The following is an 18,147-nucleotide window of genomic DNA, read 5'->3' as shown; positions in this document are numbered from 1 at the left end:
TTACCTTAGATACATATCTTGTTTGAAAACTACACCTAAGGCAATGTCTCATGAACTCTATACTCCTTCACCTTTTGCAAATGATCCTTGGAAAGACACAAATTTTATTTTAGAGCTTCCTTAGACCACAAAAGGTATTGATTCCATTTTTATGGATAAGCTCTTCTCTAGAGAAGTAATGAGACTTCATAGTTTACCTCTAAGCATGGTATTGAAAAGAGCTCCAAACTTTGAAAACCATTTTTTGAGGATACTTTTAGAAAAACTTGGAACTAAGTTGTACTCTTCAAATTCTTATCATCCTCAAAAGAATGGTCAAACTGAAATTGAAAATATAGCTCTTTCTACTATACCTAGAGTAATCATGAAGTGCACACACAACTCTAGAGATGAGCATGCATACCATAGAGTAGTCCACAAGACTACTAATATTTCTACATTTGAAATTGTATGTGGACTTAATTCTCTTTCTCCTTTTAAGTTGTTATCATTTCCTAAAGGATTTGTGCCTAAGGAAAAAGTAACAAAGATTGAAAATTTTAAAATGAGGATTGGAGAACACATACAACCATCAAAAGGGAAATATTGTGAAAAGTTGCCAAAAACAAAAGAAAAAAAAATGGCAACTTCATACAATTAAGTTTTCTCCAATTGCTCTCACTAACTCTTTTGCATTGTTTCAAGATTCCCATAGATGGACATTTGATCCGGGAGGACACACCTTGACGAAGCAAGAGGCTGCTATCCGAGATCACGTCTGTAGATCTGAGGATAGATCTTCTTGAGAAGGAGGAGATGATGGACACCATCCAGCCACATTCATCCCCCTAGTTGAAGAAAAAGCATTGGATTTGAGGACAAATCCTTTCCAAGAGGGAGGGGATGATGGAAGAGGGCCAAGTTCAACACCCCATGAAAGACAAGAACCAAATCAAGAGTGTCTAGAGCCAAGTGAAGAGCGTTTAGTGCAAGGTGAAGGGCGTCTAGCGCAAAGGGGAGAGCGTATAGTGCAAGGTGAAGGTCGTCTAGCGCAAATGGGAGAGCGTCTAGGACCTATTACTAGGTCCATGGCCAAGAGAATCCATGAAGACTTGGGCCAAGCTACGGATGGAAGAGAAAGCTACTTGTATATGCTACATAAAGGCCCATCATGAGTAGCTTAGTATTAATTGTAGTGTAAATAGCATAAACTTGATTCCATGAGGATTTGACCTAGATTTGATAAGGATTTGCTACGTTCTAGAAGGATTCCTCCACTAGGCTGGCCATGTGCCATGGTTTCCTTGTGATGTCATTTACATTTCATTTAGAAGGCATTTGCTTATCATTAGGTTAACCTTTATGGTCCTCCTTAGCCTATAAAAGGGGGAGCCAATATCATGTATTTCCAAGATTGAATAGAGTAAAGTTATGCTGCCCATTTTGAGCCATACACTACCCTTTGCCTAGCATCTAGGTTTTAATCTTCTTTTCATCACCTTCAAAGGGGCTGGCCAAACCTCCCTAATTCCCCACTCTCATGCACCTTCAAGGAACCCATACTTCCTAGGAAGGCCTTGCTCCATCACATCCATAAGCTTCCGCAAGTTCATCAACAAAAAATCAAAGAAGAGCTCAAAGGAATTCCATCTCGATGAATAATACTTATCCAAATTCAAATACAATGTAAATGTTTAACGTAAGTTAATAATATAATAAAAACTCAAACTTACTAGTAATAAAGTGTCCATAGTTAGAATCGTACGATTCATACGATAGGAATCGCGATTCGATTCAAAACAAGGGGTTATCGATTCAAATCGGACTATGAATCGTTTTTGGCATGAATAAGCCTATGAATCGTGTGAATCGTGAGAATCGTGGATTCTTGATTCTATTTCCGATTCGGTTTGGATATTTTCGAATCAATCATATTCTGGAAAATCATTTTGGAAAATTCGAAAAAGGAAACGAAAGATAGTGAAAATCCGAAAAAAGGAAAGAAAGATAGTGAAAATCCGAAAAAGGAGATGAAAGATTTAATTTTTTCCAAAAATCTTAATAAAGAAACAAAACGGACAGTCAGAAAGACCATGAATTTGTCTATAAAAGTCAAGAACCCAAAGGGGAAGAATGTAGTGGGGAGAATAGAAGAGAAGAAGAAGAAAAGTGAGGAACTAGAAAAATTGAAATTTACCAGCGACAAAGGTGAGAAAAAGAGAAGTGCAAGAAGAAGAAAAGTGAGGAACGGATTAAGGAGTTCCATCACCGGAGAAGTGAGGCACCGGAGAAGAAGAAGGGAGAAGATCAGAAAAAAAAAATTATTTGGTAAAGTTTCTGAACCAATCTCTAAAGAACCGCCTCTTTAAAAAAAAGTGAAAAGCTGAACCACTGAGCCACTTTCTGAACTTCTCAGAAAAGCTGAATTTTTAGAAAGCATCAGGAACTTTAAAAAAAGCTAACCTGAACCATATTTTAAAGTTTCTATTTTTTTTTATTATATTTTAAAAAAAATTGTATTATAAAATAAAAACAGTTTATATTATTTTTAATTTCTTATAAATAATTATTTAAATTTATGTTTTTTATTTTATTATATATTTTTTAAAGACTGTATTTTAAAATAAATTTGGTTTTATGTTATTTTGAACTTTTAATTAATAATTATTTAAATTTCTGTTTCTTTTATTTTATTATATTTTTTAAAAACTGTATTTTAAAATAAAAATTGTTTATTTATGCTATTTTTTATAAAAATTATTTAAGTTTATTTTCTTTTATTTTAAATAAATTCTTATATTTTTTTATTTATGTTACTTTTGATTTTGCTAGTAGAGAAAGACGATGAGTCAAACAAAGCGAAAGAAAGAAACAGATCTTACTTGGAATCATTGTGAGAGTGTTCCCCCTCATAGACTTCTAGTTAAATGTAAATATTGTTCACATACTTGTTGGGGTGGTATTGCAAGAAGGAAGCATCATCTTGCTGGTACAAAGGAGAATGTCATTGCGTGTATATCAGTGTCAGATGATGTTAAAGACATGTTTATGAAGTTATTAGAAGATAAAGAAAAAGTCAAAGAAGCTAATCGTCAAGATTATTTTGAAGAGGTGGATATCAAAGATAAGAAAGGGAGGTTGGAGTCATTTTCCAGGAAAGAAAAACAAAAAACCATGAATGAAATGTTTAAAGATAGGGAGTTGGTGATTACAGACATTTGCAAATGCATATATGGTAATGCTTTACCATTTAATTTGGTAGGAAGTTCCTTATTTGTTCAAATGTTAAAATTTGTTGCTGAATATGGAAAGGGTCTAAAGCCTCCTACTTATCATGAAGTTAGGGTGTCTTATTTGAAGAAGCCAGTTGACAAAATCCAAGTTAGTTTAGAGAAATATAGGGTTGAATGGAAGAAATGTGGGTGTACCTTGATGTGTGATGGTTGGACCGATGGAAAAGGAATGTCTCTTACCAATTTTTTGGTGAATATTCCAAGTGGAACAGTTTTCTTAAAATCTATTGATACTAGTAATGTGGTCAAGGATGCCAAACAAATGTTTGAGCTATTAGATTCTGTGGTAGAAGAAATTGGGGAGGATAATGTTGTGTAAGTTGGGACTGATGGTGCTTCTAATTTTGTGGCAGCAGGAAAGATGTTAGAGGAAAAGAGAACAAAATTATTTTGGTCTCTTTGTGCAGCTCATTGCCTTGATTTGATTCTTGAAGACATTGGTCAACTCCCAGTATTTTATAATACCATTGCAAATGCAAAAAAGATCACAACTTTCATTTATAGGCACACATGGGTCCTAAACTTATATAGGAAGTATTCCAAATGAAAAGAATTAGCTCGACCAGCAGTCACAAGATTTGCAACTGCTTTTCTTACCCTACAATCCATAGCACAACATAAAAATGCTATTCGAGGTATGTTTGTTTCACAAGAATGGACAACAAGTAATCATGCTAGTAAAAATGAAGGTAAACATGTTGTGAACATTTGTTTAAGAGATGATAGATTCTGGAAATCCATCCAATATTGTTTGAAATGTGTAACTCCACTTGTGAAAGTATTAAGGCTTGTAGATGGAGACTCAAAACCTGCTATGCCATATATATATGAAGCTATGGATAAAACTAAAGAACAAATAGCCTCAAATTTCAAGAATGAAGACTCTCGATACAAAAAGGTGTGGAAAATAATTGATACTCGTTGGAATTTGCAATTACATAGGCCTCTTCATGCTGCTGCTTACTACCTTAATCCTAAGTAAGTAACTACTAATACTATTATTAATTTATTATTACCTTAATCATTATTGCAAATTAATAATGATTTTTATTTCAATATTTTTTGTTTCTTTTAATCAGATTTCATTATGACAAAAATTTCAAATGCGGATAGTGATGTTTTATATGGTTTATATGAGACCATTGAAAAAATGATCCTGGATAGAAGGATTAGATTTCAACTTGATCAACAACTTGACAAATTCAAAATAGCACAAAGATTATTTGGAAGAAGCATGTCAATAGATACCAGGGATAAGAAGCATCCTGGTAAAGCATTTAATTAATCCTAAATAGTTTCATAAAAAGCATAACAATTTGGATCACGATTTATTAATGTTAGCTTTTTGTTCGAAATTGCAGCTCTTTGGTGGGAAAGTTATGATGGAGAGGGTAAAGAGCTACAAAATCTAACAATAAGAGTTTTAAGTCTAACTTGTAGTGCTACTGGGTGCGAAAGAAATTGGAGCATATTTGATCAAGTGCATACTAAAAGAAGGAATCGCTTAGAACAACAAAGATTAAATGCTCTTGTCTTTGTTAAGTACAATCTTAAACTTGAGATGAGGTTAGAGAGGAAAAAAGAGATACTTATGATCCTATATGTTTATCTGATATGGAATCAGATGATGAGTGGATTACTGAAAAGGAAGATCCTTGCCTACCAAATGATGTTTCATGGATGGATATACATGAATCTTTTACTCTTGAAGAGGGAGCTCCAAGCAACAAAAGGAAGAGAGGTCCAAGAAATTTAACTACTAAAGTTGATAAAAAGGGAAAATCTATTGTAATTGCAAATAATAATGAGATTGAAGATATAGTTGAAGATGTGGAGGAAGATGATGAAAATGAGCTCCAAGAGAATGTTATATTAGAGGAAGAAGATGATCTAAGTGACATTGATCCCGGAAATGATGATTAGGATGTAGGATTTAAATATAGAATAAAAAGTATTTATGTTTTGTGATTATGTGGATTGAACATTTTAACTTCATATTTTGATTTTTGATTTAAAAATATATCACATTTTATTTATTATGTATCTTACTATTCATAATAAGATTCGATTCACGATTAAAAAAATCGAAAAACGATTCACGATTCGAATATCGATTCTATAACCATGTCCAAAATAAAACCTTGCATTAATTTATACAACGATTCATAAAATTGAATGATGTACACAAAAATATATAAATAATCTTAAAACGAGAAAGAAAAAACTTAAAATTTAAGCTTGTTATACACAGTTTATTTTTTAAGACTAAATGATGAACTTTTAAAATATTTATATTTTCAAATAATTTGTAGGAGTCATTATGTGTTTGGATATGTAGAAAGAATGTTGGCAGAATGATTAAAAGAACTGAAAGATAGAAAATTAAGACTTATAATTACTACAAAAACACACATTTTGAAAAATTATTCCTTCCATGTATAAAAGCAAAGATTTGCACGGAAACGATGATTTTTTGTTTTGGTATATGCATCCTTAATTTTTTTATTAATATTTCTTTTATAATAAAACAAGTAATTAATATAATATTATTAAAATAAAAGTAAAAAATATAAACAAAATATTAATAATCACATTTTCACATTTTTATACATAAAAATAAAAAATATATAAATATTATTTTTTTAGTATAATTACAAAAAAATTATTAGTCTTAATAGTGCTTATAGTATATTCCTCTTTAAATTTTATTCATGTTTCTTAATTTATCAGTTTAGTACTTGACTAAACATAATCACCCAATAAACAACTTTTTGACACTATTATTAACTAAAATAATTTCTGTAATTATACCTTAAAATGCTAAACAAAAACATAAACGTAACTATAATTATTTAACGAAAATAGATAATTTTTTATCATAACAAAATTGAAAATAGACGTTACATGAAAAACATGTTTCAAAGAAAAAAGTTTAATTTTTGAAAAGAACAAAATATCTATTAAAGAAAAGAAAAGAAAATGTAGGCAATTCCCCTGTTCCCGCGTGTAACAGAGCATAGCAGGTGCAGAGGCGGAAGAGAGCACTGCAGAAGCAAACGAGCTTGACCCTTCAATGGCGCGGGGGAAGGCGAAGAAGAAGGAAGAAGAAGACACTGAAGTCACAAGCCCAGAAGCGTTAGAGCGCAAGAGGCTCAAATCCTTGGCCATTTCCAACAACATTCTCTCGGAGACCCCTGCTAGCAGCTCCGTCCACCTCAACCCTTCCTCCGTCGTGGTCAAGCACCACGGAAAAGACATCATCAAGAAGTCGCAGAGGAAGAGCAGCAGGTACCTCTTCTCCTTCCCCGGGCTAATTGCGCCCCTTGCTGGTGGCAAGATCGGTGACCTTAAGGACTTGGGAACCAAAAACCCTGTTCTCTATCTTGATTTTCCCCAGGTGGGTTTTGATCTGGGTTTTGAATTTTGAATACAAGTTGGGATTTTGTGTGCTGGCTTGGAACTGGGTTGTGGAATCTGGAATTGTTTTTTTTAATGTAATTTGGGTCTCGTGTAGTTTAATAGCATATGCTTTATTTTAGGAAACAATAAAATGTTTAAACAAGGATCATTTTTACTATTTGCTATATGAACATTTGAAAACAGAAATAAAGTGAAAGCTGAGTTGTATTTTTGTGATAAAAAGTGAAGCTAGAAAATAAACGAAGTGAACTTGTTCTCAAACTAAACATTATTGGAAGTGTCAATCTGTTTGTTTCACCTATTGCTTTGGTTTTTTCTCTTGGTTTTGAATGGCTTCTTTGGAGAAATGTTAAGGAAGGGGATTTATCATGAGCCCGTGAACATCAAGCTTATATGCTAGAACTAGAATGACTGTTTCAGTTATGAATGGATTTGGTGTATGCTAATGACAGCTCATAAGCAGAAGTTAAGGACAACCTGTAAAGAAAATCTTAGTAAAGTTTTAAGGGCTCTTCCAATCTTTATTCTTGCTATTAGTGAATGTATCAACTGGAACCATAACATGATAATTCCAGGACTAATAACAGACTAATGTTATCAATCAAAGAATACTCAATGAGTTAAGGAAAAGAAGTAATAAGTAGAGTAGGCAGAAATTCAAAGAAAAGTTAGAAAGAAGAGTGTAGACTTTATATACGAATTACCTCATCCCTTCCCTCCCTCTAACATCTCTCAATTCTTCTTCTTCACGACTCATCTCATGAATTCCCTTCACTCGGGGGTGGCTTCCTTGATCTATAAGTTTTACCAGGCCCTAGTTTCGTGCCTTATTGGCTGTGATTTCATCTGACTAACTCAGCTGAGCTGAAGTGGCTAGTTGTTGTAGTTCACAAGTCTGATTCAGCATAATTATAAATGATAACCTGTTGGGTGAAAATCTTGTCGACGAGAGTAGAAATCAAGAGAATAATATTTTTCTTTTCAAATTTTCGAGCATATTTAGGACTTTAGATTTGCTACTGTGCTTTGCATTGGTAACTGACAAGATGCATTTTCACTTTCACTTTTCAGGGTCAAATGAAGTTATTTGGGACCATTGTATATCCAAAGAACAGATACTTGACTCTACAGTTCCCTAAAGGTGGAAAAAGTGTAATGTGTGAGGACTATTTTGATAACATGGTTGGTTTTTTTATCCTTCCTGTTTTTTTTTCCCTTTTAGACATTGATTAATGTTTAATTAAAATGGGACTTATAAATGCTTAGTCAAAGAAGTTCATTGTGCATACTGGCCTATCATAGCCCTTTTCATTTGATAATTTTATATTGGGGTAATTGTGGTATTGTAAGCACACTTTGTTTCTTGTTACGTTCTCGATATCTGAAGGTAGGGGCTCCGATGAATTCATGTTATAGAAGATGGATGAAATGATGCATTGATTTCTAAGAATATAGGGAAAAGTAACCAACAGAACTAAACATGAGTTACTGCTGTCATGATTCCCATTTCATGCATAACAGTTTTAGTTCCTGTGTTTATGATATTAGAGTTAATGTTCATTTCTTCTTTGAAATATACTTGTGTCTATATCTATCACCACTGGTATTCTTCCCTTTGTGTCTTCTTTTGACTTCTTGTTGGTATAGGAATAAATATTTTATGCATTTCCTTTTTCTTCTTCATTTACCAATTTGTATCTTCTGGAATTGCACCTTTTGGGTACCTATGTTCCTTATCAGAAATATCTTGATTTTATTAGATTGTATTTTCGGATGCATGGTGGATCGGGAGGAAAGATGAAAACCCTGAAGAAGCCAAACTGGATTTTCCAAAGGAATTGTATGAGGTTAGGGCTTTTACTGTATAATAAATGTCTGATCATAATTAGCAACTTTTCTTTTCCTTGTTTGGCCTGAAGAGAAAATGGATTTCATTTTTTATCTACTCTTCGAATGACCTATTTCAGGGACATCAAGCTGAATATGACTTTAAAGGGGGTGCAGGTGCAGCTTCTGTAGTCAATCAAGGGGTTCCTAGAACCAGGATTCAACGTGCCGAACCAGAGTCACCAAAGACACCCTCCGCAAATGAATTGTCAGACAGTGAAATCAATTTAGAGGATACGAAGGAATTGGGTCCATCCCGGCACTCAACGAGAATTGCAGGAAAATCATTTAAGTATTAGCCTCTTCTATATTAGTTTACATGTTCCAGCTACAAAGTTACAAGAAGAATTGTTGCGTTGTGTTAAGCAAAGCATTATTTGCCTAAAAATTTAATTCTAATTTTTCTGTTTTTATTTGACCATTCTAATGTCTGACTCAAGTAAAAATTGTAGCAAATTTTGAAAGTCCTATTCATTTGGTTTTTTTGTTGGACCAGATTTGCTGAGATTTTATCCGGTGATGATTCTGGCAAAAACAGCCCTGACCTTTCTGATCATGAAGAGAAAGTGGTAGAAGTTGACACAGCTGTAAATGATTATAATAGCTCAAATATCCTTTGTCAGTTCGGTATCCCCTTAAAATTGTGGGTGAAAAACCGTCGATGTGTTTTTTCTAACAATTATCTTATATAAACCTCGTCCCTGTATTTTGCACCTCATTTCTAAGGTTATACCAAACCAACCCATATACTTTATTAGTTGATTGGATGGTTGTGTTCAACTTTCATTTTCCTTTTGATCACTTGTCAACCTAGAATTGATAACTTGATTGATCTTATAAATTTTATATCATCATTGAATTTGTATTTTATATTCCTTAATACACAGATACAGAAAAAAACTGTAGTTTTTGACCTTGATAATGAGGATGATGCACCGGTACATCAACTCAACCAGGAAAATAAAGAGTCTGCAGGTCGATCAAAATATAAAGAAGTGCCTGCTTCAGTCAGTACATCTACTGAAGTTAAGTCCAGTAATCGTGGTTCACTTGTTCAGGCTACTATATCCACATTATTCAAGAAAGTGGAAGAAAATGTAAGCTTTTTAAACTGTTTGAATCAGACCCAGCTACTAGATTTAAAGAAAAATGTTAAATTGTTTGTTCATCCCTTATTTTATAAAAATATAATATTTGCATGCATGTATTAGTCCCCTAATTAATAAATTCCGCAGTAGAAGGTCTGAATGGGTGGAATTAGAGAGACCCAACACTGTTGTAACTTGCAGTTAGCTGAATAAAGAATATGAAAGGGGAGGCAGACTAGTTATGAAAGAGATGAGAACATAATTTGAGAGGATCGTGAGGGATCAAATTTGACAATTGGAGTTTGTTCTGGGGATAGAGGTCTCTCAAATTTCCCTGAGTTGTATGTTATACTTTATGAAGCTCGAACATGCCTATTTAATGGTGTGTTCCCGTGTTTGACACGTGTACAACATGTATCAGTGAAGTGTCCAATTTAAAAAATATTTGTTTTGACTCTCAGTTCTAACACTGCTATGATACAACCTTAATAAGGGTAGACACGGTGATGTTTTGAAAACTCATAAACTTATTGTGGAAGTTTTTATTATAATGATAGAAACAAGGAGTGAATCATATACAGTCAAGAATATTTAGATTATGTATGTATTATTAGGAACATTTTTATTTATTCTCCTGTCATATCTTCATATAATGTGAAATTTTTTGAAATTGTTAATTTGTCTTAAGATGAATCTCGGCTAAAGTGTCTTTTTCAACGATGATGATAAAAAAAGGGATGAAATGTCTTAAATCAGTTAGATCCTGTTTTTACTTTTTGGATTTTAGATAGATGGATTATATTCATTTTTGTAATAGGTGACAATATGTTTAGATTGCATATTTTACTAATCTTGTTTATAGATGATTTTTAATATATAAATTTTGATTTTATATATATATATATATATATATATATATATATATATCTTCATATGTGTCATGTTTGGTGTATGTTCAGTATCCATGCTACATAGGTTATACTTTCCTCTAAAGGAATTCTCTCCAAGGGTGTCAGAGCAAAGACTCACACTTTCTTGAATTCTTTCTCTTTCTTCATCCGTACCTAGCTGTACCAGTACCTTACAACATTTCAATATTAAGTTACTTTCTTGCACTCTTTTTCTTTCTTCACCTATACCTAGCTTTACCAGTACCTTACAACATTTCAATATTAAGTTACTTTCTTGCACTCTTTTTCTTTCTTCACCTATACCTAGCTTTACCAGTACCTTACAACATGTCAATATTAGGTTCCTCTTATTTCATAATATATACATAATAAAGTTATGATAAAATAGCATATAAGATGTGTGATGATACTTCGAAGTTGTATGTTTACTCTATCTCTAAGCAACTATGTGATAGGTTGTCTTGATCTCTTGCTAGTCATCGGGTCCAACATTCATCAAAAGCCTTCTCCTTTTGATATTGTTTTACTGTCTGTTATTTTTAGAAGATTCAAGGATGTACCTACTATATTGGGACATTGTAATTATTCTGGGTATAGATATCCGTGGGACTGAGATTAATATAAATGCATGCAATATGAACTGATGATAATATTTGAGTCTTGTCTTGTTTATGTAGCTAAGTTTTCATTTATATTAACCAGGGAGAAAAAAATGGCTGATATGTATCTTCATTGCTGGATTTTGTTGATGTTTGCTGTTTGCAATTTCAATGAGTAGAGCTGTAAACTATTCATGTATATTTATGTTTTCATCAATGTTTTAAATCCCGTATAGCATCACGTAGGAGCCAACTCCAAAAGCACTAGCGAGATCGTGTGCAGTCAGATAGCCACTTGAAATTTTGCACATAGTTAATATACTGCATATTATTATACACATATATTCTAAACAATGGGAACTTATTCAAAAGTAGTGATATTTATAATTAACAATAAAAAGTCATAGGTGTTTTAAACAAAACATACAAGTAAAAATACTAACAAAAGTCAAATACATGGTTTCCTAGATAGGAATCATCAACCATCATCTTCATCTTCTAAATCCAAGTCTTCTTTATCATTTTCACTATCATTACATCTATAGATTTCGTTTTTGGAAAATAAACTCTCAGAAATAGACTGCTCTGCTCCACACCATTATAGTGGTGCTATAGACTGCATTTAAAACCCTGGTTTTGATGTATTGCCAGTAATTGATAAATCTTTAGTGCAGAGTAAATTTCCCACCAAACACTGAAATTTGTCAAGTTCATCTTTATAACTATGAACCTCATATGCTTCATATGACGGAGAGGAATACAAGAAATTGATAAAAAAATCAAAATAAGATATGGGCTATACACATTAACATTAATATTAAATGTAAAAAAAAGCACTTTACATGAATGCACAATATTTGTAAAGAGATATTGGCCATTTCTCATTTATTGGTGACTATTGATTAGTGATAGTCTCAAACTCAATTAACAAAAAAACTAATATTAATCATTTTGGTGTAATTGGCCTAGGTTGGGTCGAGTTTAACTTTATCATTTAGCAACCTAAGATTGGGTTGGGTCATTGGGTTAAGTAATTTAAAAAAAAAAAAATTATTTAAAAATGTGTCAAAGTAAATATTTTCAATGTTAATTATAACTTATCAGGTCACGACACTACTACTAATACATGCAGAAATAATACTCATAATAAAATATAAAATTATTAGATGAATAATATTTTTTATTATATATTTATTATGTATTCAGGTTCGGTCGAGCTCACTGAGTTTGAAATTCGTGAACAACCTGTTACCTTCCCAATTCTAACTGGCACTAAATAAAACCCAACATATGTCACAAAAGTGTAATTGGGTTGTGCGGCTTCTTTAGTTGGATGCAACCTACTTACACCTATATTAATCACAACAAAAGAACTAATAGTTAGATGTGTTTACTTTGGTGTATAAGAATATCTCCTTCCTTTTAATATGTTGAAGAATTATTTATATATTTTTCCAACCCATGATAGAATGCCACCAAATATTAGTCCTTTTCAAATGAAGTCCTGGATCTATATAATTGTTTAATATTTAATATAGCTTTAAGGGTATAGAGGAAAAGATAGATCTATACATAATTTTGTTCATATTTAAAGTATTAGATTTGTATTCCAAATGTATCAGTGAGTAAATTTCTAAATACATAATAGAAAATTGGAGGATAATCGTTAGATAGGAATGTCAAACATGTGTAAATTTCTAAAATTGTGATAGGGAATTGGAGGACACTTGTTCGGTACGATACGAAACTAGGAAGGTCAAACATGTATCAGTACAAACTGGTACCTTTCCATTTTTAGAATATTTGGACTCATAGCTCATGTTGCAATGCATATAATGATATAAGTATCAGTGCGCAGTGCTTCTAAGTGGGAGCTGGTGGGGGTTGTTTTCCTGCTTATTTGTTTTAAGTCAAGTCTGGACAGAATGTTTAGACCAGTTTGATTGTGAAGCCAACATCTGGTCAGTAATGGTTAACTAAGTTCAAGATTGGGCCCACTTTGAACTGATCAAAACCTGTCAATAATAACTGGTTGAACTAACAGATTTACAACCTGTTTGTATTTAGATTTTCTTGGATAAAAAAGGTGTTTGCTCTGCATTCAAGATGTGCTAGATGGAAGTATTTAAAGAAATGAGCTTTGAGTGGCTAAACCATCCAGTATACACGCACACACACACGTGTATATATGTATATTGTTGCATGAGGATTGTTTCTATGGTGCTTCATCCAGTTCCAGCCAATTTAAATGGTTGAACCAGAACCAGAAGTATTGCCAGTTCACTTTCTGCATAAAATGCTGCTTTTAAGAATCGATTGAAAAATTTGAAACTTGAATTAAGAGCTTGGGTTGAGCCACAGGCTTTTTGCAACTTATGTTGCTTTGAGAGTCTTCACATTCTGTCCCAAATTTGTAAAGCCACCACTTATGAAATGGTTGTGATTATGCAAAATAATATCTTTCATGCACTGAGCTATTATTATTTGTTTGATCTCTTTGATTAAACCTTTCTAAGAACAGAAAAATGGTTCAAGGTTGTTTAAATCTACGAAGTCTTCTGAATCATATACATATTGCCTGGTATGGCTCAACATTGGTCAAATTGATTATCTTACAAAAATCTTATTTTTCAGAAGACTACAAGAAATTCAAGGAAATCTCCATCATCAAAAGGTTTTACTTTCCTAGTTTCGTTTACATTATCACAGGCAATATTATGAATATTGAGTAACAAAAATTATTAATGTTTTTCAGCTTCTGGCCAGAAGTTGCAGCCTGCTGGTTCAAAAAGAAAAATTGATCTGGTTGAATTTTCTTTTTCTAAATTTCCTGAATATCTTTCTCTTGAAGTGGGAATAAGAGTCTTCCTTAATTGGTTATAAGCTTTTCATATTGGAATGGGGTGCATGCTGAATTATTGGCTATTGTTGTAGGATGAAGGACCCAAGAAAAGGGGAAGAAAGACCAAGGACAAAAATCCTGGTGGTGAGTATTATTCTTTTTTCCTACATATCTTCTAATGTTGAAAACCTTTTCAAATGTCGATAGCTCTTTAAATTTTTTTGCTGTTAGAGATATGATTTGATTACATTAAATAGGAAGATATGATATAATTTGATAGGGAAAACATTTCTCATTATTAGATATTGATTTTGTTCCTTATTATTGTATCTCTTCTTCATTATAAATTACAATACTCGTGTGTACTCAACACTCAAAATTTATTGTTATTCTTAGTTTCTTTCTTATCAACATGGTATTAGATAGAGCTGTACAATTTTCTGTGACCTATTTTTGTTACTAATCCTTTTGAACATGGTATCAGGAGCTTAACGAGAAAGGAATCAAATCTGTTTTCCTTGTGAATCCAATATTCATAGGTGCAAAGTTCTTAGAAACCGTGTGCATTTTTCTGCTGCAAATGTTCATGACGAATATGACATTCACTGTTGACAACTTTCCTCTGGCAAGCCTTTTCCAGGCGGCATAAATGTTCACCACTGACATTTTTCCAGCAAGTTTTTTTTAGTGTGTTTTTCCTGGCTGGCAATCGACACCCACTAGCATCACTTTGCTGTGTGATGGCTGTTTTTTCTTTTTAACAGTCACTGCCCTCTGAGCATTGTTTGCTCCCTAGCAGTCACAGTCACAGTCACTGTCTCTCGGAGCATTTTTTGTTTTCTGGTAGCTACTTGAGCAAACACTTGCTTTTTGACTGGCTGTCGTGTCGTGTCCTTTGAGCATTTTTATTTTTTGGCAGCTACCTTGTCCTATAATCCTTTGCTTTCTGGCCACTGTCATGTCTTTTGAGCACTTTTGTTTTTTGGCGACTGTTGTGCCTTTTGACCATTTTTAGCAAGCTTGTTACATATGGTTCATATGCATCAATTTGAGGAAGAGTGTTAGAAATATGGTTTGATTATGTTAGAGATATGATTTGATTACATTAAATAGGGAAATATGATATGATTTGATAGGAAAATAGTAATCAAATCATATCTCCCTACTTAATGTAATCAATCATATCTCTAACATAATCAAATCATATCAATGGCACTCCTCCTCAAGTTGTAACATATGTATCATGAGACAAACTCGTTACAAATGTCATTAATACAAGGCCCTTGAAAGACTTAGCAAACATGTCAACAAGTAGTTGGTTGCTAGAGTTGCCAAAGTAAATAATGACAGCTAGAAAATATTTTCCGGAATTGACTTTATCTATTTCAAAGAAATCTTCAATCTGCTTCGTACAACCTAATCATATCTTTAACCTTAGCAATGAAGAGGCTAAAAGAATTTGCAATCCTTTTAATTTGCATTTGTTTGGTTGGAAAGAAATGTTACCACTTTCACTAGTCGATTGTCTCCTTTGGATTCCTTTGGAAAAGAGTTGTCCAAAAGGTCTTCTTTAAGAGGTTGTCTTTCACAGATGTTCAATGTGATTGGTGTTGTGTTGTAATACGTGTTTCACTTGCTTAGTCTGTTGCAATCTTCTTTCTCTGTAAATTCTTTGTTCAACAAAAATAGTAAAATTGTCAGCAATATAATGATCCAGTAACGATAAGTTCTAGGTTAATATTTTAAATAGCCAGTGACTTAATACTTTGTATTGTAGTTAGTCTTTCATTTAGATGTGGGAGTGGGCCTGGTTGATGCTGTCAAACTGATATATCATTAGGCTTGCTTTCTGATGGGATTCTGCCAGCATATAATCAAATCAATGGAGGAAACTGAAAGATTATGGAATGATTTTCTAATTGTTGTAGTATCTGTCTTAATATTTTAAATAATTTATATCCAGCTGCTTTCTTTTCATATAACTACCACTCTGCATTGAAAGCTTGTGTCATAAAAGAAGCTGTTGCATAAATAAAACTTTGGCAAACTTACCATGCATGTGAATTTTCCAGGTAAAAAAATCAAGGCGAAAAGCAAGGAATCCGATGTAAGTTTTTTTTTTTTTTCTCATTCTTGAAACTCCATACCTTTTAGTGATTGAATCTTCTTTAAGAGGATTCTTATGTTTCATGCTTAATCATAAATAATGCTACCTAACCCAGTTACTGATAGGGAAGAAACTTTCCAACCCTTTTATCTATTTGCTTCTTTCATTTTTTCAAGGGATCAGCTTTGCTTTCAACAATTTTTAGCACTAATTGTCTTCTCACTCTTGATTTCGATGCTAATAAACTCATCTACTTAAATTTATGCTTCTAGGAGCACTCCTGGTCTGATTTGTACATATATTGAAGTCAATATCATTTTAATGTTTTATGTATTTCACTTATCATTGATTTCACTAGAGATATTCTAATTTTACTGGCATTGGTTTTTGCTATAAGCATATAATGTATCCATATAGTTACATAATTACATTGATATTTTCATCTGGTATCTCTAAAATTTGAAAGCATCAATCTCCTTGAAATATCTTAACAAATAGGAAACTTGGTATCAGTTTTACAGTTCTCTATGACCCACTAGTTTCATATTCACATGATAATGTAGGATGAAGATGATGACAACGAAGATGATGCAATTGAAGAATTTTCAAATGCTTCAGAGGTATTTCCCTAACCTTACACATGCCTCTACTCACATGGATCATGTACCTACACAATCTTATGGTTTATTAAAGGCATGGGGCTAATCTACATACCTATTGTGCTTATAATATTTGTTTTGTTTAGGATAATGGAAGTGATGAAGACTGGACTGCTTCACCATAATCTAAGTTGTGGTTGCTAGGCACAAGAAATGGTACCCTTTATTTCTGTCATAAGAAGGTGACAACTTGGATTTGCTTACCATGTGGTTGTGATGGAATTATGAGAATAGGCATAATACCACAATACCATGTGATTATGAGGAAGAGAGAATAAAATTTGTTCATACTGGTCCAATCTTTATCTCAGTTGGGAGTCATTTGATATATTCCAATCAATTTTAAAGTGTTGTAATTTATCTTTGAAATTAGTAGAATTTGACTGATTATTTTTTGTCTAAAGTATAAATTACTTAAAGTTGTTTCAACTCAGAATTAAATTAAGCATTGAATGTTTGCTTAAAATCACATAATTGACATTTTAATGTGTGATTAGGAGAGAATCTGTGTAGAATCAAACTCTTGCTTTATTGAATTTTAAAAGGAACTTGATGGGAATAAAAAAATGAATGAATGAACCAGGTTTGTTCCCTTTTCTTGACTTATTGAGTAAAGAAATAATTTTAGAATTGATGACCTCAGTTTGTACACAATTTTCTTACTTCATAAACCCTTGTTCCTTTTTCCTTTGTTCTATTAATTTCAATATAGTAGTCAAAGAAAATCAAATATGTTGTATTAATATAATTATTTCTGCTAGTATCAAGATCTGATATGCCTATCAGTTAACTTTTTTTTTAAAACTTTATGTTTATGAAAAGAATGCATTTGTCATGGTGTTTAGCTTTGGGCACTTTCTTCCTCCACCTCCATAGTTTATCCGTGCACCTCCATAAATTTTTTAATTCCAAAATTACCCTTGAGAAAAGGTACAAGATTTGTTCTTCTTTTCTCATTTTTGGATTGTATAATTTGTATTTTTTTTTTAACTAAAAATTTGGTAAAATTTTTAAAATTCTAGAGTTTGAAATGTATTTGTTGGGCTCGAAAATATATTTCGAATTCTAAAATTTGGAATATAATTTTGTATTCTGAATTTTAGATTCGAAAATAACACTAGAATTTGGAATATAATTTTATATTTCAAACTACTTTATAATTCTGAAGATATTTTTTGGATTTGAAAACGTATTTCTAATTATAGAATTTATAATAGAAAATTGTATTTTGCATTTTAGAGTAATGTATTTTCAAACCTAAAGAATTCATTCTTTATTCTACAATTTTGAATACATTTTTATATTAAAAGATAAATGAATCCAAATAAAAGGGAAGAGGAGTGTCAATAAAAAAGATGAAAA

General features: G+C 32.3%; 1 protein-coding gene and 1 pseudogene across 2 annotated transcripts; both read left to right on the top strand.

Annotated features, from left to right (window-relative positions):
- The first annotated feature begins 2,823 nt into the window (after positions 1 to 2,823).
- LOC137813017 (uncharacterized) lies at positions 2,824 to 5,195 on the top strand (annotated as a pseudogene).
- Positions 5,196 to 6,243: 1,048 nt separating this feature from the next.
- RHL1 (root hair initiation protein root hairless 1 (RHL1)) lies at positions 6,244 to 17,204 on the top strand. 2 transcript variants are annotated; one of them, XM_068646982.2, is made up of 12 exons: positions 6,244 to 6,669; positions 7,764 to 7,874; positions 8,453 to 8,539; positions 8,660 to 8,871; positions 9,076 to 9,189; positions 9,472 to 9,676; positions 13,815 to 13,851; positions 13,933 to 13,982; positions 14,112 to 14,163; positions 16,092 to 16,126; positions 16,690 to 16,746; positions 16,872 to 17,204. In XM_068646982.2, exons 1-12 carry the CDS (start codon positions 6,346 to 6,348, stop codon positions 16,908 to 16,910), a joined length of 1,323 nt encoding a protein of 440 aa, XP_068503083.2. In that variant the 5' UTR covers positions 6,244 to 6,345; the 3' UTR covers positions 16,911 to 17,204. The 2 variants fall into 2 exon arrangements, with proteins under 2 accessions (XP_068503083.2, XP_068503082.2); XM_068646981.2 differs by having other exon boundaries at positions 13,812 to 13,851.
- The last annotated feature ends 943 nt before the right edge of the window (positions 17,205 to 18,147 follow it).

Source organism: Phaseolus vulgaris, chromosome 4 (genome assembly GCF_051622355.1).
Source record: "Phaseolus vulgaris cultivar YP4 chromosome 4, ASM5162235v1, whole genome shotgun sequence".
NCBI lineage: Eukaryota > Viridiplantae > Streptophyta > Magnoliopsida > Fabales > Fabaceae > Phaseolus > Phaseolus vulgaris.
Note: the sequence above shows the minus strand (reverse complement) of the source record. Positions and strands in the feature narration are given on the sequence as shown.